A 22,307-nucleotide genomic window follows, 5' to 3' on the forward strand; every position below is an offset into this window, starting at 1 on the left:
ATATACACACATACTGTATATATATATATATATATATATATATGTTAATTCTATATAATTATTATAATACAATTTCTAATTTATTTATTTTTACATTTGCTAATTTTTATTTATATATTCAAAAATCCATTGTGCAGTTGATACTGGTGCTTTTAAATAGCGGGGTGACAGGATCATTTAACACGAGACCCTCGCCTTGTCCCCTCAGTCTGGTTATTATTCAAGTGCGTGCCTTTCCATAACATAATCACATAATACTTCCACCCAATCTCCATCTCTATAATGTTTCTCTGGAAGAAAATTGACATGTGACTAGGTGATCCTGTGTCTATCTTCAAGGACTTGATAACCACTATAAATGAAATGCGATAGCCTACTCTTGAGGTTTTTTGCTTTTTAAGATGGCAAAATATCTTTATATGTTCAGAGAGCTGTAAAGCATGGTTTTCCTGTCATCTGTAATGACAAAACATGCTATCCTGTATGACAGAAAATGAAGAAAATGCATTTAAGATGACCCTAATTTATTTGTAAAAATTTTTTTTTTCCAATATGGATTCTGGATTCTCAGGTTATTAAGTGAATTGAGCAAAGGAACTAAAATTAAGCAATGCTATAAATACCAAAGACTGGGGATGAAAATTACAGATCCGAACTCTGACACATACATCACCCAGACGTCTATTTGATTTGTGTTTTTTTTTTAGGTTGTTTGCTCATCTGCAATACATCTGTAAGATGTTTCCTCTCGGATGCCAAGAAGACATTCATCAGATGTCTTTGAGACGTTCATGATTTAGAATGTTTGTAAATCTGATCTTTTTAAGATGTTTAGCAGATGTTAATTAGAATGCGATGCTTTCCAGATGAAAAGACATCTCGGAGATGTAGGCTTACCTGTGCTAAGTGATGTACAACTATTTAGTTCAATACAAAGAAAAAATATTCAGTACAAATACATTTTTGACTTTAAATGGTTTATGTTAAAAGAAAAGAAAATCGGGAAAGTTAAGAATGAGTTACAGTAAAATTTCTTCTCATACACTGACATGTTTATTTGAATTCCTTTCAGTGGTTTGAGAACTGTCAAGTTCAGTGGAGTAACTATTGTAATTGTATTGTGTTGCACTGAATTTATGTAGCATATACTGACCTCTTGTATTCTCTTCCTAATTTTGTCATTCTTCATAAACAGTTTTTCATCTTATTTTCTTTTCTATACAAAGAAAAAACTGAATTATACTATTCTCATTAAACACATTTCAGTGATTGTCATGATTTACAAAAAGTCATAAAACAGATTAATGTTAAGCAGTACCTCCAATTAATGAATTCCTAAAATCACCATTCATATGAACTTCTGAACAGACCGGGTACAATTCCATTTTTCACAAAATTCCATAAAAATCACACACAATACAAGATTTATCGCTGCTTTATCTTACACAATACTCGCTGCATATCTCTTTGAACATCCATATTATCCATTAATATAGCCAAAGGAAAGAGGTCATTGTATAAAACTCAATCACTGCACACTTACACATCTGACATTCTCAAGTTTATGGTCTCTCTCAGTGAATATATCCTTTGAATGCCAGCATTAGGTAATTTTTAAGATAAGGGGGTAGATCCAGCTTAGGGACTACCCTGTGCAAGCGACCTTCCAGAAATGTTCGGAGTCTGTGACGAGCCAAGTGCTGTAGAGATCGAGGCATTTGGGTCAGTGCAAACAGGGATTCGTAGAATTTGCGGTGTTTCTGTGTGAAAACAAATCCACAGAGAAGATATTTTTAATGAACAATACAAAAGCAATAGACTGCTTTTAATATTCTCAAAATCAGCAAAACATAACACCAATCAAAGCTTGATTGTTGTCTTGAAATGTTTACCACTTGCTCATACACTAGCCTACATACTATAGCATTGGTTAGAGTAGATGTATGAAACATCCAGCTGGAATTCTGACATCAATGATTGAAATCTTACCTGAAATACCTCAGGAGGAACTGCCTCTACCCAGGCGTCAGTGATTTTGAGGCGGTCATAGGCATTGAAGAGCACCTCTATTGTTCGTGGAGATGTGCAGCAATATTTAAGCACCTATGCCAGATAAATTAGAGAATGGAGCCATTATATTACAGATAAAAACTGTACAAAATGAAGCTACCAAATATAGATCAAGTCTTGTATTTGGCCTGAAACTGAGGGTGCCCTTAACCGAAGGCAGCTGCCTTGCTGCTCATTGAGTCAAAAACATAAAGGGATCATTCACCCAAAAATTTAAATTCTCTCATCATTTACTCACCATCCCAGTTGTGTAAAAATGTCTTTCTTCTGCTGAACACAAATGAAGATTTTTAGAAGAATATCTCAGCTCTGTAGGTCCATACAATGCAACTCAACAGGGTCTGAAACTTTAAAACTCAAAAAAGCACATAAAGGCAGCATAAAAGTAATCCAAATGACTCCAGTACTTCAAACCATGTCTTCAGAAGTGAGATGATAAATGTGGGTGAGAAACAGATACATTTTTAAGTCCCTTTTTACTATGAATTCTCTTCCCTGCCCAGTAGGTGGCGATGTGCACAAAGAATGCAAATTGGCAAAAGCAAAAGAATAACTCATAGAAGAGAAGAGCGCTTAAGAGAGTTGCTTGAAAGTGTAAATTTATAGTAAAAATAAGAGTTAAATATTTATCTGTTTCTTACCCAAATTTAGCTTCTGAAGACATGGATTTAACCACTGGATTCGTATGGATTACTTTTATGCTGCCTTTATGTGCTTTTTTGAGCTCCAAAGTTTTGGACCCTATTGACTTGCATTTTATGGACCTACAGAGCTGAAACATTCTTCTAAAAATCTTCATTTGTGTTCACCAGAAGTCAGAAAGGTATACACATCTAGGATGGCATGAGGTAAATGATGAGATAATTTTAGTTTTTTTGGGTTCATTTTTGGAACCCCTTAAGAAAATGCTGATCTCTCTGTAGAAACAGAATCATACTTTGAAAAACAGAACACATCTGTGCAGCCTTCAACAGGATGTCATTGGAAACATTGGAATTCGGACGTGACTTGATGCCTTCCTACTGGACATCTGTATGCTAAGTACCAAAGGTGGCAGCATTTTTCAGGTTTTGGACAAAGTCTGCATCCCTGAACTGAACGTAATATTCTTTAGAAACTAACAGGCTCAGATTTGATCATTAGCTGTCAAGTGGCAAGATCCTATTTTGATAATAATCACTTTAAATTCTAAAGAAAGAAAAGCCTTTCTGTTTCTTTCACAATACAAATGTAATTTCAACATGGGAAGCTGGCCATAGATGAGCAGAACTGTGTCAGTTTGCACCTGGAGCACCAGCCCCACCTGTGTTGTGAAGGTCAAAGGTTAAAAGTTGTATTTTTGGGGGAACATTGCACAGAATAATTAACTACTTGGCTTGATGAACAGATTGGGCTTCCCTCTGGGGCATTGTGGGGAATTTCTGCAATTAGTGCTAATTAATCTCCTATTAACATTTGCCTCGTTAAGACTCAGGCAATTTATTTGGCACAAGTGGGACTCATTGGATGCGTGATATCAAGTGTTTTTAGCTTTTGAAAGACAGTAATAAACCCATCAAAAAGATTTTTTTCTGCATTTGTGAAAACTAGAATATCATATGTAGCTTTAATGATTGCTTTCAACTTAATTAATTTCTATGTATTAAAATTGTATGTATAGAATAACTAAATTGTTTACTAAAAAAATGTAGTTCACAGTCTGCAGATGGACACGCCTTTTTAAATTTGGGTTGGTTCCTTACAAATAAAAAAAAAAAAAAAGCTAAAGTTAATTTCCAATTCCAAAAGTAGGACTGGTCAGTAACAATTTTAAAGCAGAGCTAAGTCATTCCCTGAGTCTATAAATAGAATGCCAAAAGAAGTATGCCAATGGAGTAGGGTGTCCGAATCCTCAGTATTCATTCAGTAAGTATTCAAAGAGTAAGAGAGAAATACCTACTATAAATCTCCATCTGAAACTTGTATATTTTATACTTGGCGAATAAATGTTTAAAGTCCAAGTCTTAAAAAAAAAAAAAAATGGCAGAGAACCGAGAGTTGGGTGGCTCTTTTCATCTGTTAGGGCTATATATACCAAGAAAGTCGTTTCTTGTGGTTAAATTGTACTTGTTTAGCAAAACCAGATTAGATTATTTTAGTGGTTGTTGTTACTATGTCATATATTTGGGTCATGTTCTGGATGAAGCATGTCCAGGAGCCAAAATCCTTTTCAAGGATTTTCTTTAACAGGTTTTCCCTTTTTGGGGTAAGGTAATAAATGGTTTAAAACAATTATTAAACTAAAAAACTATTAAACAATTACCTCGATTTCACGATGCATGTAAACACATTAACTGGCATTCTTACCAGCTTATCCAATGTGTGTAAGTGCTATGCTTGTGCCTGTTTACATTTTGACATCAAAACCAAACAGTAATCCGATGATTTCAAATCTCACATAAACAGTTTACCAGTAATTTCTTGCTTCTTTCTCTCGGTTTAAAGCTATTTAAGCCATTTGTAGGTTAATTTAACCTTAAAGTTTTAACACTATGGCATTGTGACGCTATCAAAACATTCCCATGTTTCTTTGAGCATCCTGTTCAGCCCGGCACAGCAACACTGGCTCAACTAATGATGTAAATTTGGGGCGGGATTATCTATTTGTACAACCAATGAAAGACAGCAACATTATTTTTGCAATTCCCTTTGGCGTCAATAGTGGTGCAGATATTACATACTTCAGCTTTAAGTACTTTTGTAACAAACACACTCTTCTCCAGTACTGACCTTCGGCAGGGCTACAGGCCACACTCTGATGGATCCGTAATTGAGTAGTGCCTGTACAATCCTCTCGGGCTCATGGTCTACCTTATAGGCCACCCCCTTCAGGATATTCTGCATAGGTGCTTCACCACCATAATCCATCTCGTTGACCAAGGCATTGTGTTTAAGGAGTAGATCTACCACATCAGGGTTGACGTTTTTGCACGCCATGTGCAGTGGCGTCTGCTTGTCCATGTCACTAATATGTATGTCTGCCCCAGCAGCCACCAGCAGGTGGCACACACGAGTGTAGCGCTCTAGAGACGCGTGGTCCTGTGGTTGGGAACAGGCAGAATTGAGTGGCGTGTTTCCTTCATCATTTTGTAGGTTTAGCGCCGCTCCATGACGTAAGTAGAGCTCCACATGATCTGGAAGGCCATGGCGGGCGGCCACGTGGAGGGGCGTGTTATTCTCATCCAAGCTGTGGCTGTTAATAACAGCACCAAATGAGATTAGATGTTTGGCACACCTGGCAGAAAACAGAAAAGATAAAAATTTGGACACTTGATGCCAGAGTTTGAGGCCACGTCCACACTAATATGTTTTCATTAAAAAAACGCATCTTTTTCTCTACATTTTGGTCTTCCATCCACACTGAGACAGCGTTTTTGACAGCGAAAATTTAGCTTTTTGAAAATTCTCTCCCATGTGGAAAAATTTGAAAACGTCATCTTCAAGTTGTAGTGTAGTCAGGGGAAATGGAGATATCTGAAAAATAACATCATGTGATGCAGTCATGTGATCCATTCAACCCAAAACAATCAAGATGGCTGCCCATGTGTAGCGGCGTTGTTATGCCTTCTATTCACTTTGATAACGTTGTTAGAGATAAATGTTACTTTGTACAACATCAGATTGCCCAAAATTGTGCACTTCTGAGGTAGAACTATCACAGAATTTTCCAAAGTTTGCTAGGTTTGTGGCTTGAATTGTAATTTTTAAGTTTACACACATATCCACTAATTTCGTCTGTGTTTTCTGTACAACCGTTCACAGAGAATACCGTTCCATATTTTGAATGAGATTTTTTTTTTCCAGTGCTAGTCTATTATTGTGGTATCATCTGTTTCAGATTTGAGTAGTCTGTGGTTGGTGGTTGGTCACTTTAGCGGCCATTGACACCAAACCTGCTTTTGTGTCTGTCCGTGCTATTTTTCAATTGTTGTCCTATGTAAATATGCACTTGATCGTTGTGCCGCGTCTTGAAGTTTTTCAGTGTCTCAAGCAGGACCAGCACTGCATCCATGTTTTTTTTGGCAATTGTGTTCAGTGTGAATGGCTTCATACATGTATAATGTAAGTGGGCAGTTCTTGGCCAGAGTAGCAACCTGGTCTCATAGAATCATGATATACTGTACCAACATTTTTGCTAAATAATTTTACCTGGCTCGTTATACGTATCACAACAGTTTCCTGGTGAATTAAACACTAGAGGTGCTACAACAACAAAGAAATCATGAGTAAAACACTAGATTAACAGTTCATAAACACTTTCTTTTCCCCGTTCCTCACACAATTACATCAAAACACATTTACTATAGCGCATTACTTGTAAGGCAGTGCATTTTTACGTTTGCATTTTATAACCAACTATATTTACAAACTTGTTCAGTCACAATCAAACTGCATGGTAGCTAAACCGATAGAGTGTAAAATTGTGCAAAAATGTCTTCATTCTTACGTGATTTTCCTGAGATGAGGTTGCAGAATAAGCTGCAAAGTGGACCAGACTTTATGCTGCTAATCAGAAGTCTGGCTATGCAAGATTATATTAGATTTCGCATTAACTCTGTCAATTCTGTTGGTAGGCTATTGTTCAGTAATCTGGATATAATGTTTAAATATCTACTGCATTCTCCTCAAGTTATTTCGGTAGAAGAATTTACATTAGGCCCCTTCATTTCAAGTGTCAACCTGTCAGTCATTTGAACTTGCAAAATTCACCACATGACTTCCTGTAATCACAGTACTGAAGCAGCACTCACTCAAGTGACTCGAGCTCAGTGCACACATGCAGGGGCATCTGCCCATCCTCGTTCACTGCGTTGGCATTGGCACCGTACTGCAGCAACAGCTTGGCACACTCTGGCTGGCACTCTTCACAGGCCTCATGCAGAGCGGTGGTGCCCCCAGGTGCCAGGTCCACTCGAGCGCCCCTCAGTAGAAGATGTCTTAGACACTCGGTGAAACCCCTGCCAGCAGTGATGTGCAGCGGTGTGGTCAACTCCTGTTCATATGTCAATGACCACAGTCCTGAGAATAGACCAGAGTTACAAGATAAGAAATTCGGAATTACAAATATTAGTGTTTTTTTAAGCTCCAAACAGAATTGCAAGAATATTGTTTTTTTTTTTTGTTTGTTTTTTTGTTTGTTTTTCAATCGAGGTGAGTATATTTTTCCTGTACATTTCCATCATCTATATCTACCATTGGTCAGGCATACAGATGGTCCTGCACAAAACTGATGCCATTGGTTGAGCTAATGTTGCTGTGTCAGGTTGGTCAGTTAAACAGAGCAATATTTTAATCAGCCTGTGAATGGATTACTTATAGTTAGGATTGGACGATTGCCGCATGGTACAAAATGTATGTTCCAACCATAGGTTTGCTCTACAAACAATGATGGATCTGAGCTAACATGACAGGTTAATTTGCTTCAGAATCAAAGCAAAAGAAGCTTTTGCTTGGATTAAAAAATGATGTCAAGGAGATGGAATAGATAAAATCATATTTTTAATCATTAGTACTTTACTAATAAAGTTGTTTCATTGCAATGTACATGACTGTTCAAAATAAATAAAGTAGAAGTTTTTCAAATGTGTGAAAAGGTCCATTAGTTTGGACATATTTTAAATAATAAAAAAGAACCTTTCAGACATTTTTGAATCCCTTTTCCATAAAAAATGTATATTTCTATAGTTATCGACCAGAAAAATCAAGAATCTTGTGATATACATTTTTGCTTATATAGCCCACTCCTATTTAAAGTTGTATCTGCATAATAAGCTAGGATAAGAAAAAAAAAAAAAAAAAAAAGACATTACACACTTCACCTTTAAGGACCCCATGAAATCAAAATAGAGTTTTACAGACATTCTTTGCCGACAAACAGACCAAAAATATTGATGACAAATCATGCTTCATGGCTGTGATGTAACTAAAGAGTATTGGCTATTTAAAAATAAAAAGGGACACACCCTTCAATATGTCCCACCCCAACTTCCCATTTCAATCGTAAATATGTCAACACAGGAAAGAAAACTGCCTTTGTCAAGTGATTTCATGAGGTCTTTATGCATAGTTCACCCCAAAACACCCTTATGTTGGTCAAAAGTCTTATGACTTTTTTTTCTGTGCAATACAAAATTAGATGTTAAACATTATGATAGTCTCAGTCACCATTCACTTTTACTGCATCTTTTTTTTCCAAACAGTGAAAGTGAATGGTGACTGAATTTCAATTTGAATGGTGAATGGAAGTTATTTAAATTTTGGGTCAGGAAATTAGGAATGGATTACAAACAGTAATGGAGAGTTTGAAGATTTAATTCCTGTGATATCATTGCAGTTCTATTTGTGTGGATGCTAACAAGTGTGCCAGTGTTGAAATATAAGGAAAGATGCTATGTGTATAACTGGAATAGGAAACAATGGCTGTTCTTGTAATGTAAAACACAAAGAAAAGTAGACACATTTGTTTCATATGCAATATATTGGTGTATTGGTGTACAATACTTTATCAAGTTTCCTATAAACAAACATAAACAAAAACTCATAAAAGACTCCAAGGCAACCTTAGAGAAACAGTCGGGGTGGGTGCAATACGAAGTAAGCAATCTATGTGTAACCAAAACACATGGGGGAACAAATAGCTGACAGCAGGTGTCTGACATGCACGTACTGAAAATGAAAATGCGCTAGTGCGTCAAAGCCGTGAGAATGGGAGTATGAAAGTTTGACTGCTTGCAATGTATTTACCCCAGCATCCAGAGCTGATACTCATCAGACATATCCAAATTGCCATAACAAAAATTAGATGGTGTGTTGGAGAATTCATGCACAAAAGATAGAAATTAAAAGGTAAAAACTAATAGGTTTTTCAAACTTGAAATTGTCCAGCCTGGGTCATTTTTAACTCAAGTTAACATAATTCTGGGGTATCATTTTTTTATGTTTCACACTGCACTCTATGCAAGGTTAGTATTTCACACCAAGTACAGTAGTGTGCAAAAGTTTTAGGCACTTAAGATGTTTCACAAAAGCATTTGTCTTAAGATGGTTATTTATATCTTCAGCTTTAGTGTGTCAATAGGAAAAATACATTTTAGACATCAGAAACATTACTTTTGCAAACAGAAAAGATTAGAATAGAAGAACAGGGCACTCTGCAAGAGATGGCATTGCCCATACAGAGTCCCCCACTGAACATAGGGTCAGTCTGGGATTACATATAGAGACAGAAGCAATTGAGACAGCATAAACAGATAGAAGAACTGTGGAGAATTCTCCAAGAAACTTGGAACATCCTATCTGCCAACAACCAAGAAAAACTGTGTCCAGGTGTATCTAGGAGAATTGGTGCTGTTTTAAAGGCAAAGGTGGCCACACCAAATATTGATTTAGCTTTTTTATGCTTACTGGACTTTGTATGATGTTAATTGATAAATGTAAACTATTTATGGCATTATTTTTGAAGACATCCTCGCTATGCAACATTTTTCACAAGTGCCTAAAACTTTTGCACACTACTGTACCTTTGGCATAGCAATACTGGAGCAAGGATTCATAACCCAGGGCTAAAAGCTGTGCTAACCCCTTGCTATATCAGAGCAGGTACCATCATAACAAGCACCTCTCAAACATAATTAGGCCTTCACTTGGGTCATTTATGTCCTTGTAACATACATAGCCCTCTGTAGTTGAACCTGAAGTTCTTCCATTCCTCTATGTTGCTGGTGTCATATATAGCATCAGTGAGATAATTATATACTGGGTCATCATTGATACTGATAATAGTGAGGTCATCTCCAACAAAAAGTGCATTCCAGAACTGAAGAATAAATCCTGATGCTTGAGCAGTTTCAGTTACATCACTGCGATATTTAGTTTGTTTATGGTACTTAATCTTTGGTCCCATGTGTGAGGAGAACAGGAAAAGCTACTAGCAATTGCGTATCTAGCCTTTACTTTGACGCTATTGCCTGGAGGGTCTTCTTCAGACTGGACACAATGTTGTAGTTGTTTTCTCTGATTACGTGTGCTTAGTCAGTGGCCTGTTTTCAGAGATGGGCTATTTTAAGGTAGCTTGGCATGACATTTAGAAGAGTCCAGAAATCCGAGGCTGTCTGGTCACCTACTCTTCCGGTCAAAAGTTTTGAAACACTTGACTGAAATGTTTCTCATGATCTTAAAAATCTTTTGACCTGAAGGCGTTTGCTTAAATTTTTTTAATTAGTTTTGTAGACAAAAATATAATTGTGCCACCACATTAATTTACTTCATTAGAAAACTAAAATTTAATTAAAAAAAAAATTTAAAAAAATGTTTTTGAAATTGATGACTTGGACCAAATAATTAAGAAAAGCAGCCACTAAGTGCCCCCAGGTGGGAATGGGAACTCCTTCAATACTGTTTAAAAAGCATCCCAGGGTGATACCTCAAGAAGTTGGTTGAGAAAATGTCAAGAGTTCATGTCTGCAAATTCTAGACAAAGGGTGACTACTTTGAAGATGCTAAAATATAACACAGTTTTGATTTATTTTGGATTTTGTTTAGTCACAACATAATTCCCATAGTTCCATTTATGTTATTCTATTGTTTTGATGACTTTACTATTATTCTAAAATGTGAACAAAAAAATTATAATAAAGATTGAGTAAGTGTTTCAAAACTTTTGACCGGTAGTGTAGATATGAGAAGTAACCAGTTTGGGTAAACTTGAAAATCGAATTAGATCTGGTTTGGGATGACATGACCCTGCTTGATACCTTGAGCATTACCAAATACTCCAACCTCTAGGACACTTGAGGTTCCTCTAGGAGGAATCTGAACTCTTTGTTGGTTGCAAAACATTTGACATGTTACACAAGCCATACATAATTCATACCACTTGTTCTTACCTCTTACTTTTCCATCTGTGACCCAGCGCATGGCTCCTCCCTGAGGTTGAATGACCAGGTCGGCAGGAAAGCCTTTAGAGAAGACCTCTTTTACAGCTTCCAAATTTCCAGTGTACAAGGCATTTTGTACTACAAGGTCTCGGCACACCACTGGAGGGTCTGCCACAGTTTGCCTCGTAGATGTTCCTCTCTCCCTGGCCTCCTTTCTCAACAGGTAGCCACTGAGAACCGGGGCAGCTAGTCTCATCTGGTGTCTTTCTTGTTCTAAAGAACGCAAAGTGCTTGGAGTGTAGAATGAACTCCCTCTAGACATTTTAGAGACAGGAATAGATGCAACACAGAGAAGATTGACTCTTGCCTTTATCTCAGCTTTTTAGAAGTCTTTTGGTCAAGACACCAACAGGCCTGCATGGGGTCTTTTAAATAGTCCTCCGATTCTGTTCTGTGGGGTTGTTTTCCGAGAAGGAACATGTGCACACAGGACTATTTTTACAGAGTCACATGGGTGGGACTTAACTTTGGAGTGTGTATATCTGCTGCAGATAGGAGGTAGTGAATCTATCTGTCTGTCTCTCTGTCTGCCTATCTATCTATTCCTCTCTACATCCATCCATCCATCCATCCATCCATCCATTCATTACTCCATACATCATCCATCCATCCATCCATCCATCTGGTTGTAATGGGGTGGTTGTGAGTTCGGTACTACAAGCCCCATGATTCTGTGCAGTTTGATGAGACACGTTTCTGCATGCTATCCACAGTTTTCCTGAGCAGCCACTGGGCGGCACCATGATGATTCTAATTGCCTGTTTTGTGTTTCTAGTCTCAAGACACAATGTAAAAACTACTGAAACGAGCGATCAGATGTAATCAGATGGAGAACATCAACCATTTAAGTGTTATTTGGAGTAAACATTAATTTCAGGCTCAACTTGTAAAGTTGTTGGCTGTCATAACTCAAAGTAGTTATGATATCAACATAACAAACCTCAGACCATCGCTTCATGACATCTTCATACTCAGGTGAGGCACTGTCAAAAAAAAAATTAAAAAAAATAATAATAATCAAAACGGTCATCTCGACTCTGTTAAGTATCGGCACTTTAAAGCCACGTTTTTGAAAATGTTTACAAATCTAATACTTTAAACATCACTACAAGAATATACGCCAAAAAATACGACCGGATATTGAAAACAGGCGAATCACACGCAAACACTTCCACGTTCAGGAAAAAGGTGGATAAATACACGCAAGGTAGTGTGGGGCGCCCTCTTACGTCATTCATTCATTCTCTAAGGGAGCGCCTGATAACTTCAGGTAATGTTTACTTAATTTATTTGCGTGTATGTGGTATTTAAGTTTAATGTTTGAAAGAACTCTAAAACTGTCAGAAATGCCACTTACCGCGCACTCTTCTGGTGACTTGTTTCGTTCGCTCAAGTCATAAAGAGAGTTGTTTGTTTGTGTGTCCCTAGGTCACCTGCACTCATTTAATCGTGGGCACGATGTAGTGCGATCTGTGGGTTTTTGTAGAGTGTTATCGGAGGTAATGTGTATGATTTATAATAAAGTGTTGAAGTAGTTTTGATTTTTAATATTATATTTTAGAACCCCTGTGTTGTTGATGGTGATTGGCCTGGTGACACAAACTCAAGAGCTTTACTCTCACAAATGACGCGTGAGAGAAATTTACACTGAGGTAATGACCGTAGTTAATACTTTTCTTCCTCCTGGATATATTTATGGTAATACCTGTTTATATTTATACTTTATATTTATGTTCTTATAAAAGTTTGTATTTTGTAGGTCCCTGCACGGAAGAAACGCTATGTTCCTTCATTTCATATGGGTGTGACCGGCACTGGTGAGGTGGTGGGGATTTTGGTGTGGTTGTTGTGCACTTAACCCTTTTATTTCTTTCAGATGGCATGAACCTTTTTTGATGAGTGGATTGCAGTTAAGCTCCTATACTATGGAGTGTGGATCCTGATTATTTGCTGAGTGCACTTGTCGTCTTTCACCCTCTCATTTACGGTTGCGCTGTGCTGGAGTCCTGTGGCTTGCTGTGGCCTGTGAGTTCTTTCTCTCTCTGTCTTGTCCCTCTCTTTACTGTCTCCCTCTATGGAAATTATTGACCTTAAATGATGCTTTTATTGAAGCTGACATTTTAATTGCTTAAGTATAATAAAACTGCTTGTAACAGCGATCAACCCACATTACAGTGTGTTGCCAGTTATTTCTTATTTCCCACTGCGGGCAGGTTCCATTTGGTGTAGTCAGCAGGGTCTGATTTTTGTTGGCATCAGTAGTTTGTGTTAATCATTCTGTTTTTTTTATTATTATTTGGGGGGGGCGTGAACTTTGGCTTTCACCACTAATTATTGGTAATTAATCGGTAAGTGTACTAGTAAAGGATAGTTGTGCGAGAAGACAGCTTTTCTGGTCTCCCCAAAAGCTTTCTCTTTGCCGGTTATCCTGAATCTTCAAGTCGTGTTCTCCTGTTTGACAGTCCATTATGTCTGAAGAACAACAGTAAGAAGTAATGGACTTTTGTGAACAACTGCATAATTTGTAAGCTTTGAATGACCAGCTGAGAAGTCAGGCATCAACATCTAGCGGCCACGCTTCTAATCAGTCATCCACCTCACCTAATCCTTGTGCTCATTCTCCAGTCTTTTGTCCCCAGAGAGAGAAACTTCCCACATTTTTATGGGAACTCAGACACTGCATCCTTGAGGATTGGATTGAGGAGGTTACGGTGTGTATAAAGGGTAGGGGCTGGTTAGATAAGGAACAAGTTATGTTTTAATTATATCATTTGGGTGCAGAAGCAAGAATGGAGATAAAACCGTCCTGTGGTTGAGAGGGAAAAGCCAGAATCCACTTTTTTTTTTTTTATTATTAATTTTTTATTGATCCCATGCAGCAAATCAAATAGACATAACAGAAAATGCAAAATCAAACCACATGAAATAACTTTTCCCCCTGAACATTAACCCCTACCCCACCACCACCACCCGACACAAACAAGCACTCCAGTGGTCAAAAGCCAACTGACAAAGACACACAAATAGACAATAAAACAGCAGAAAATATTTAGAGACATAAATAAAATAAAAATAAAACACTAGTCTCTCTCTCTGCTGCCCCTCCCCAAGAGCCCTCCAAAAAGGCCAGATAGCCGCCCCACTTCCTGATGTATATATCCAGGTTGCCCAGCCTTCTATATACCATCTCCTCAAATGGTGCCACCCTGCCCAACTTGACGCAACACTCATGAAATGGGAGCGCACCAGACGACCTCCATCCCCTGATTATTACCTGCTTGCCAATCATCATGCTGGTCAGGACCCAGCTCTCAATATATCCAATCACCCAAAACACACAGTCTGGGGCAAAACGAAAACTGAGTGTCCACCACGTCACACACGAAGCGCTGAACCCTCAACCAAAACTCTTGGATCTTAACACAACCCCAAAAAACATGGGTTGTATCCTCGTCTTCTGATTGGCATCGCCAGCAGGTGGGTGTGTCTTTAAGACCAAGCCTATACAATTTAGTGGGGGTTCAATAGAATCAATGCAAAATCTTAAATTGCATCAGATGCACCCTTGCATCTCTAGATGCAGACTTGACGTTTTTTTTTGAATCCTAGCCCACACTCCCTCCAATACCAGGTTTAAATCTTTCTCCCATAATCTCTTTAGAGAAGTTGAAGCTCCATCCCCCAGACTCTGAATTAGCAGGGAGTAATACGCTGCCTCATGACCTTTTCCAAAAGCAGTAATCACCACTTCCAGAGTATCTGCCGCTTTAGGGGGTGTATGCTGCTCCCAAAAATAGCACAGAGCAGGTGGCGCAGCTGTAAATACCTAATATGTTGAACCACATTTTCAAAAGATCTCTGCACTCTCTCATATAGGTCACCGAGCATCTTAACCTCCCTCACAATCCACTCTGACCAGCAGAAAGGGGATTTATTAATACATCATTTTGGGTTCTGCCATATGCTTGAGGCAACATTTAAATAAATGTCTGATTTAAACACTCTGGACACATTTGTCCATACCGCGTGCAAATGCGAGGGATGTGACTTAACTTCTCCGGTTAGTTTAATTGGAAGGCAAAATAGGGGCAAGAACATTCTGTTCGATACAAAACCAGGGAGGGGCTCTCTCAGGTGGAAGCAACCAATGAGCCAAATGTCTGACCCCGAATGCATAATAAAAAACAAAATCTTGGGTAGGCCTAGCCCACCTTTGTCAATTGGCCAATGCAACTTACTGAAATGTAATATGGGACGTTTACCATTCCAAATGAAGGACTTCGCAATACTATCAAATTGCTTGAAATAAGAGAAGGGGACATCTACAGGGAGAGATTGTAGCAGGTAGTTGAATTTTGGAATACAATTCATTTTAATAACATTAACCTTTCCAATCATAGATACATGTAATGAAGCCCACATGCCCACATCGCTCAAACCTTTTTTTATTAAGGGGTCGAAATTAACTCCAACTAAATCACACAAATTTGCCGGGAATCAGATGCCCAAGTACTTAATACCCTGTTTGGGCCACTGGAAGGCACCAGGCTGAAAAGCCGTTAATGGGCAGTATGCTGTCAGAGCCAAAGATTCGGATTTAGACCAATTGACTCTGTATCCTGAGAATATAGAAAAGGAATGAATAATTCTGTGGAGGCAAGGCATGGATCTAGTGGGGTTGGAGACAAATAATAAAATATCATCTGCGTAAAGCAAAGGCTTATGCATCATACCTCCCGCCACCACTCCTGGAAAAACATTTTCCTTTCCTATCGCGGCTGCTAATGGCTCCAGGGCAAGACAGAACAATAAGGGGGAAACCTATCCAGATTAAATAATCTGAAATTAATCCATTCGTTTGCGCCGCCGCTACCGGGTGTCTATAAAGTAACTTAATCCATCCAATAAAAGTATTCCTGAACCCATATATTTCCAAAACCATACAAAGATAATCCCATTCTACAGTAACTCTTACACTCGCTTGGATCTTTGTCCTTTTTAAGAATCAGACTGATCCGAGCTTGTGTCATGGTTGGCGGAAGCTTTCCATTCTTTAATGGTTCTGTATAAACTTCTAACAAATGTGAAACCAGTTCTGTAGCATAAGATCTAAAAAATTCAGCGGCAAAGCCTTCTGGCCACGGAGCCTTACCTGTAGGCAAGGCCTTAATTACCTTGCCAAGCTCCTCCAAGATTATCTCTGAATCAAGAGAATTTTTTTGCTCAGTTGTCAGTTTAGGGAGATCTAATGGTTCCAAAGTTTCTAATATCTTCATCAGTAGATGAAGACGTGGAGCTATAGAGCTCAAGATAGAATTCTTTTAAGCATTATTAATATCAATGGCTGAGGTAAATATTTCACCACCAGCAGATTTCACTGAGGGAATGGTAGAAAAAGACTCTCTCTGCTTTATATATCTAGCCAAAAGCTTCCCTGTTTTGTTCCCCAACTCAAAGTTTGACTGTCTTGCCCTGAATAACCTGTGACAAAATAGTATTATATCTGTATTCAATCGGGTCAATTCTCTGAGGCCATCAGATGACATTCGGCGCTTCACCTCTGCCTCGGCACTTTTAATATTCCCTTCCAACTCCACGAGTTCTTGTGCTATCGATTTTTTTATGAATGAGGCATACTGTATGATCTGGCCCAAGAACCGCCTTAAGTGCCTCCCAAGCCATGCCCACAGAGGATACTGAGGACCAGTTAGTCTCCATATAAACATTGATTTCAGCCTTTAACATTTGTTGGAATTCAGGATTTTGCAAAAGGGATACATTAAAGTGCCAACTATACGATTTATTTTTCTCCGTATGTGGCAACACCTCTAAACTTACCAGGGCATGATCTGAGACTAAGATGTTTCCAAATTGAGCAATCAACAACAGATGAAATAAGGGACTTATATATATATAAATCTATTCTAGAAGAAATCTTATGGACTGATGAAAACTTTTTAAGTCCCAACCAGATGGGTTCAGAAGTCTCCAAATATCTGTAAGACCAAGATTTTTACACATCCTGTGAAGCGTCACTGTTGCTCTATGGGGCTTACACACATTTGCTTCACTATGATCAAGGACTGAGTCCATCAAAAGATTAAAGTCTCCTCCCAATATTATATCATGAGGGGTGCTAGTGGCTTGCAACATCACTTAAAGATCTATAAAAAAGCCCTGCTCGTCAATGTTAGGTGCATAAATATTAGCCAAAATCAACCTTTGCCCCTGAATTTCTGCTAAAACAATTATGACTCTTCCTAATTTATCATTAATCTGTTTGAGACATTTGAATTGTAGAAGTTTACTTATCAATGTAATGACTCCCCTGCTCTTACTTGAGCCAGCACTAAAGAAAACATGTCCACCCCATATCTTCCCAAATTTTTCAGCTTCCTGCAGGGAAAGATGCGTTTCTTGGAGAAAAACTATATCATATTTCTTACATTTAAGAAAAGAAATAACCTTCCTTCTTTTTATGGGGTGCCCCAACCCATTCACATTCCACATTGAGAGAGACAATCCGCTCATATTAACATTTGACATATTAGAAAAAATAGATTGTGTGTCAGAAATAAAATTATAAAAACCACATTCCAACATTAGAGCAACAAACAAACCCCAAACTTCCCCCAGAACAACAAAAAAAAAAAAAAAAAAAAAGAAAAAAGAAAAACGTGTGCATTAACCACATGCACGACAGCACCAACCCGTGTCCATCCCTCTAGACTCAAACAGTTCATGTACACCTAACAAGAGCCTCCGCGACAACTTTGCCGTCAGATTGCTCAAGTCCGGTGCTTCTATAGAAATTTTGTGAGACAGAATTACACAACAGAAAATAATCTGTAAAACAAACTCCAGCCAATAGGCAGGATAAACACAAAGACATGTAGATTCATCCACAACTGTTCTGAAGGAGTGTTATTCCACAAAAAACACTCCAGCCTCTAGCCGGAACCAGCACAATAAGAAACAAAAAGGGTGCCCAGCTTCCTCGGATGAACAAGTGAATGTTCAGTGACTCAAGTCCACTCGGCTGCATAGAGAGTATCACACAGTAACTTACTCATTCCATTGACTTTATGAAGGACATTGCTTCCTGTGGGCATGTAAATATTTTGAGGCCATTCTTAGTATGTATGTAATGATGTAAGAGTTTCTAGTCTGGGAACAAGAAAATGTTGTGGTTCTTCCAAGAAAGCCTTCATTTACTCCTCGCCTTGCGCAACACGAGATCTTTATTGGATGATCTCAGAAATTTGACCAGAATTGATTGGGGCCTGCCTCTCTCATCGGATCTCCGAGCTCACTCGATTTCCAGCTTATGGCCTGTTATGTCGAGCAGACTCGGGAAGAGCTCGTCTAAGAATTTCGCCATATCCCGACCTTCTTTGTTCTCAGGAATTCCAACAATTCGGATGTTGTTTCGCCGGCTATGATTCTCTAAATCTTCCAACTTTTCCCAAACGTGTTCCAAGTCCGTCTTGGTCGTTAGCGGGTTAGCAGCTAATTCCCTCTCTGATAACTCCAGATAATCGATCCGTTTCTCAACATCCACCATTCTTGTAACCATCTCAGTGAATTTCGTCTCCATGGAAGTGATTGATCGACGTACAGTATTACAGAAAGATCCTCCAAGTCCACTATGACCTTCGCCAGCATTGCCGACATGCTTGACAGTTGACGCTGAATCTCTCCTGCTGCACCGTCCAAACTGAGTCCCTGGTCTGCGGCCCTGTCTGAGGTATCAGCTTGAGCACGTAAATGTCTTTTAATGTCTCCAGAGCCTGAGGATTTTGAATTCTTTGACATATTGTCTTCATAGAATAGTTATGGATCAGGGTGTATCGAATCTCACCGGTTTATGACATAAAAAGTATTAAAAATTAGCAAAGTGCGCAGAGCTCGCCATTCACACTTCCAACCCTAGCATGGCGCCACGCGACTCCAGAATCCATTTTTTATATTTTAAGAAAATGTATCAAGGGAAGCAAAAATTTGTACAATTACAACAGAGGATTTTTGAGAGGAAACAACAGGAGGGGGAATCATTGACAGACTTTTCTCATTCATTAATGTCACTAATGGAATCTGTATTGAGCAGCGGCCCAAGAAGTATCTCTCATGCTGATAGGGTGCTCCGGGATCAGTTTGTTGAGCACGTTAGAGATGTTACAGAGTATATCTCTGATTTAATAAGTTTGCATCAACCTTCAAGGTCTCTCCGCTCTGGTGATCAGCGGTGTCTGTCGGTTCCTCGATCTCGCCTTAAAACTCAAGGTGATAGAGCTTTTGCAGTGGCAGCCCCTAGACTTTGGAATGAGCTTCCATTGGCCATGAAATCATCTCCGTCTCTAGTGTCTTTCCAGGGGGCCTTAAAAAAGTAATTTATTTTCCTTAGCTTTAATTAATTGCATTATAAATTGTACTATGTCAAGTTCTCTTATCTTGTCTTTGTCAGTTTGAAATGCTTGTTGTATTCTTAAACTGTATGTATGTGATTTTTATTTTTGGTAACTCCATGTACAGCACTTTGGTACCCAGTGTGGTTTTTGAAAGTGCTCTATATATAAAATTGAGTTGAGTACGACATGAACTAAAATGCTTTTTGAGATGAAAGCCCTCATGTTCCTTGTTTGATGTACGAAGTGAGGCTATGGAAGGTGGGTGGAGGAAGGAGAAAGAGAGATGGCCACATCCTTTCCGCTATCATGGTGTAATAAAACTTAAGGTAGGGTAGTGCAATTTGATAGCACATTTAATAGGACTGGTGAATCAGTTGAGTTAAATGAAATCAAAGAGATGCTTAAACATCAGCAAATACAGATAGATGCCATCACTAAGTGTCTTAATGACCGAGTTGCTGTCCCTTGCCTTTTGGACACCAGGTCCATGTTGACCACAATAACCGAATCTTTTTTAACAGTCATTTTAGGCCACTAATGCACTTAAAGAGTGTAGTTGGCATCAATTAAGGGCTGCCAATGTTTTAGAAATCCCATATGTTGGATATTTTGAGATTGATGTATCAGTGTTAGGACAAACTATTCCCAAGCGGGGTGTCCTAGCAGTTAAAGATTCCATTAATTTTGACCGGTATAAAAGAAGGGAACTTACCCCAGGTCTATTGGATATAAATGTAATTGACCTGTGTTATAGTGGTTTATTTGAACAGCATGGTTCAGCTCTGTTTTCAGCCCCATCAGTTAGAGAAGCAGAGCCAGGATGGAAGGACATTTTACTGGAGTGCCAGAGAGCGAACAGCTCCTCTAAACCAGGCTTTATTGGCCATATATGAGTGCAGTCCGACCACCCAGTGCAAATTCCTGTGAGAATTTTGAGGTTTGTACCTGTTTTGCTTTAAAGGTTTCAGTTATGACAATACAGTAGTCTTACTGGAACTGCAGGAATTCGGGAGTAATGGGGGGTTGCCCTCTGGAACGTTGATTTCCCCAGCTTTGCTTTATTTAACTCGGGGTACAGTTTTTGTTCCTGTGGTCAATGTTAGTACCATAGCTGTGATTTTGCAACCAAAACTAGATTAGGGGAACTGGTTAGAGCTAAAGTGATTACTTCACCATACCAGAGTATCTGCTTTGAGCAGTCAGACAGTGCTTATACGGTAGTAGTCCAGTCTCAGACATCTACTTCACTGCAAAATTTTGACATTGAGCTAGAATTGTCAGGGCTTTCCGAATCTGAGGTGGAGTTGGTTAAAAACCTCCTAGCCCAATATGGTGATGTTTTCGCAAAGCATGATGGTGACCTGTGGTGCACTTCTTTGATAGAGCATCACATACCTCTACTAGATGATACTCCAGTGTGCCAGCGGTATCGTAGGATTCCCCCAAGTCAGTTTGAGGCTGTTAAGACATATTAGGCAGCTGTTGAATGGCCAAATCATTAGGGAGAGTTGTAGTCCCTATGCATCCCCTGTGGTACTAGTGAAAAAGAAGGATGGCTCCCTTAGGATGCGTCTTGATTTTTGTCAGCTGAATGTAAAGACTTTTAAATATGCTTACCCTTTGCCAAGGATAAAAATGTCCTTAGATGCCCAGACTGGGGCAAAGTGGTTTTCAACACTTGATTTAGCCAGTGGATATAATTAAGTTGCAGTCTCAGAAGCAGATAAGTATAAGACTGCCTTCTGTACTCCTTTTGGACTATTTGAGTTTAATAGGATGCCATTTGGAATTTGCAATGTGCCAAGTACATTTCAGAGATTGATGGAGACGATTTTTGGTGATCAGAGTTTCCAGTCACTGTTACTATATCTTGATGATGTGATTATTTTTTCATCTTCCATTGACCAGCATTTGTAGCATCTGGAATTAGTGTTGCATCACCTGCGCCAACAAAATCTCAAAATTAAACTCAGTAAGTGCTGTTTTTTCCTTTCTGAAGTTCGTTACCTGGGTCATGTTGTCTCTGCCACAGGAGTTGCAACAGATCCAGATAAAGTGGTGATGGTGGCAATCTGGAGACAACCTGAGTATATCCAAGAGCTCCGGTCATTCCATGGCTTTGCCAGCTATTACCAGCGTTTCGTTAAGGTGTTTACTGGCATTGCTGGATCCTTAATCAAGTTGGTAGCTGAAGTCACCCATAATAAAAAAGGCAAGTCATCAAAGTCTGAGAAATAGCTGGACAGAAGAATGTAAGCATGCATTCCAAACACTCAAAGTGGCTTTAACCAGTGCCCCAGTTTTGGCTTATGCTGATTTTAGTAGGCCATTTGTCTTAGTAGATGCAAGCCATCAGGGCTTGCGGGCAGTCTTGTCTCAAGAACATCAAAGCAAGCTTAGACCTGTTGCCTTCGCAAGCTGAGGACTGTGACCTTCAGAGCGAAACATGCAGAACTACAGCTCCATGATATTAGAATTTTTAGCTCTAAAATGGGCAGTAGCTGAGAAATTCAGGAAATATCTCCTGGGCCACAAATGTGTTGTTTATACGGATTGCAATCCCTTATCAGACAGCCAAACTTGGAGCGTTGGAACAACAGAATTTGCAGAATTTGACCTGGAGATGAATTATAAGCCAGGCCGCTCTAATGGTAATGCTGATGCATGGTCCCATCAGTATGCAGCCTCGCTGACTGAGATTTCCATTACAACAGCTATTCCTGAGAAGGTAAGAGCACTTCAACAATAAATCTGTACTATATGAGCACACAATATCTGCTCTTCCCCTCCAATCTAAAGCTAGCATCAGATAATTGCAGAAAGCAGATCCAGTTATTCGTTGGTTTCTTTTATA

The 22,307-nt window shown here is 38.9% G+C and overlaps 1 protein-coding gene across 1 annotated transcript; it reads right to left on the reverse strand.

Moving 5' to 3' along the window:
* Nucleotides 1-982: 982 nt before the first annotated feature.
* LOC127432167 (ankyrin repeat and SOCS box protein 10-like) lies at nucleotides 983-11,438 on the reverse strand. Its single transcript, XM_051683023.1, has 5 exons — nucleotides 10,995-11,438; nucleotides 6,861-7,128; nucleotides 4,840-5,344; nucleotides 1,990-2,103; nucleotides 983-1,760 (listed from the first exon to the last, which is right to left on the reverse strand). Exons 1-5 carry the CDS (start codon nucleotides 11,305-11,307, stop codon nucleotides 1,575-1,577), a joined length of 1,386 nt encoding a protein of 461 aa, XP_051538983.1. The 5' UTR covers nucleotides 11,308-11,438; the 3' UTR covers nucleotides 983-1,574.
* Nucleotides 11,439-22,307: the final 10,869 nt, after the last annotated feature.

Source organism: Myxocyprinus asiaticus, chromosome 41, assembly GCF_019703515.2.
Source record: "Myxocyprinus asiaticus isolate MX2 ecotype Aquarium Trade chromosome 41, UBuf_Myxa_2, whole genome shotgun sequence".
Lineage (NCBI taxonomy): Eukaryota > Metazoa > Chordata > Actinopteri > Cypriniformes > Catostomidae > Myxocyprinus > Myxocyprinus asiaticus.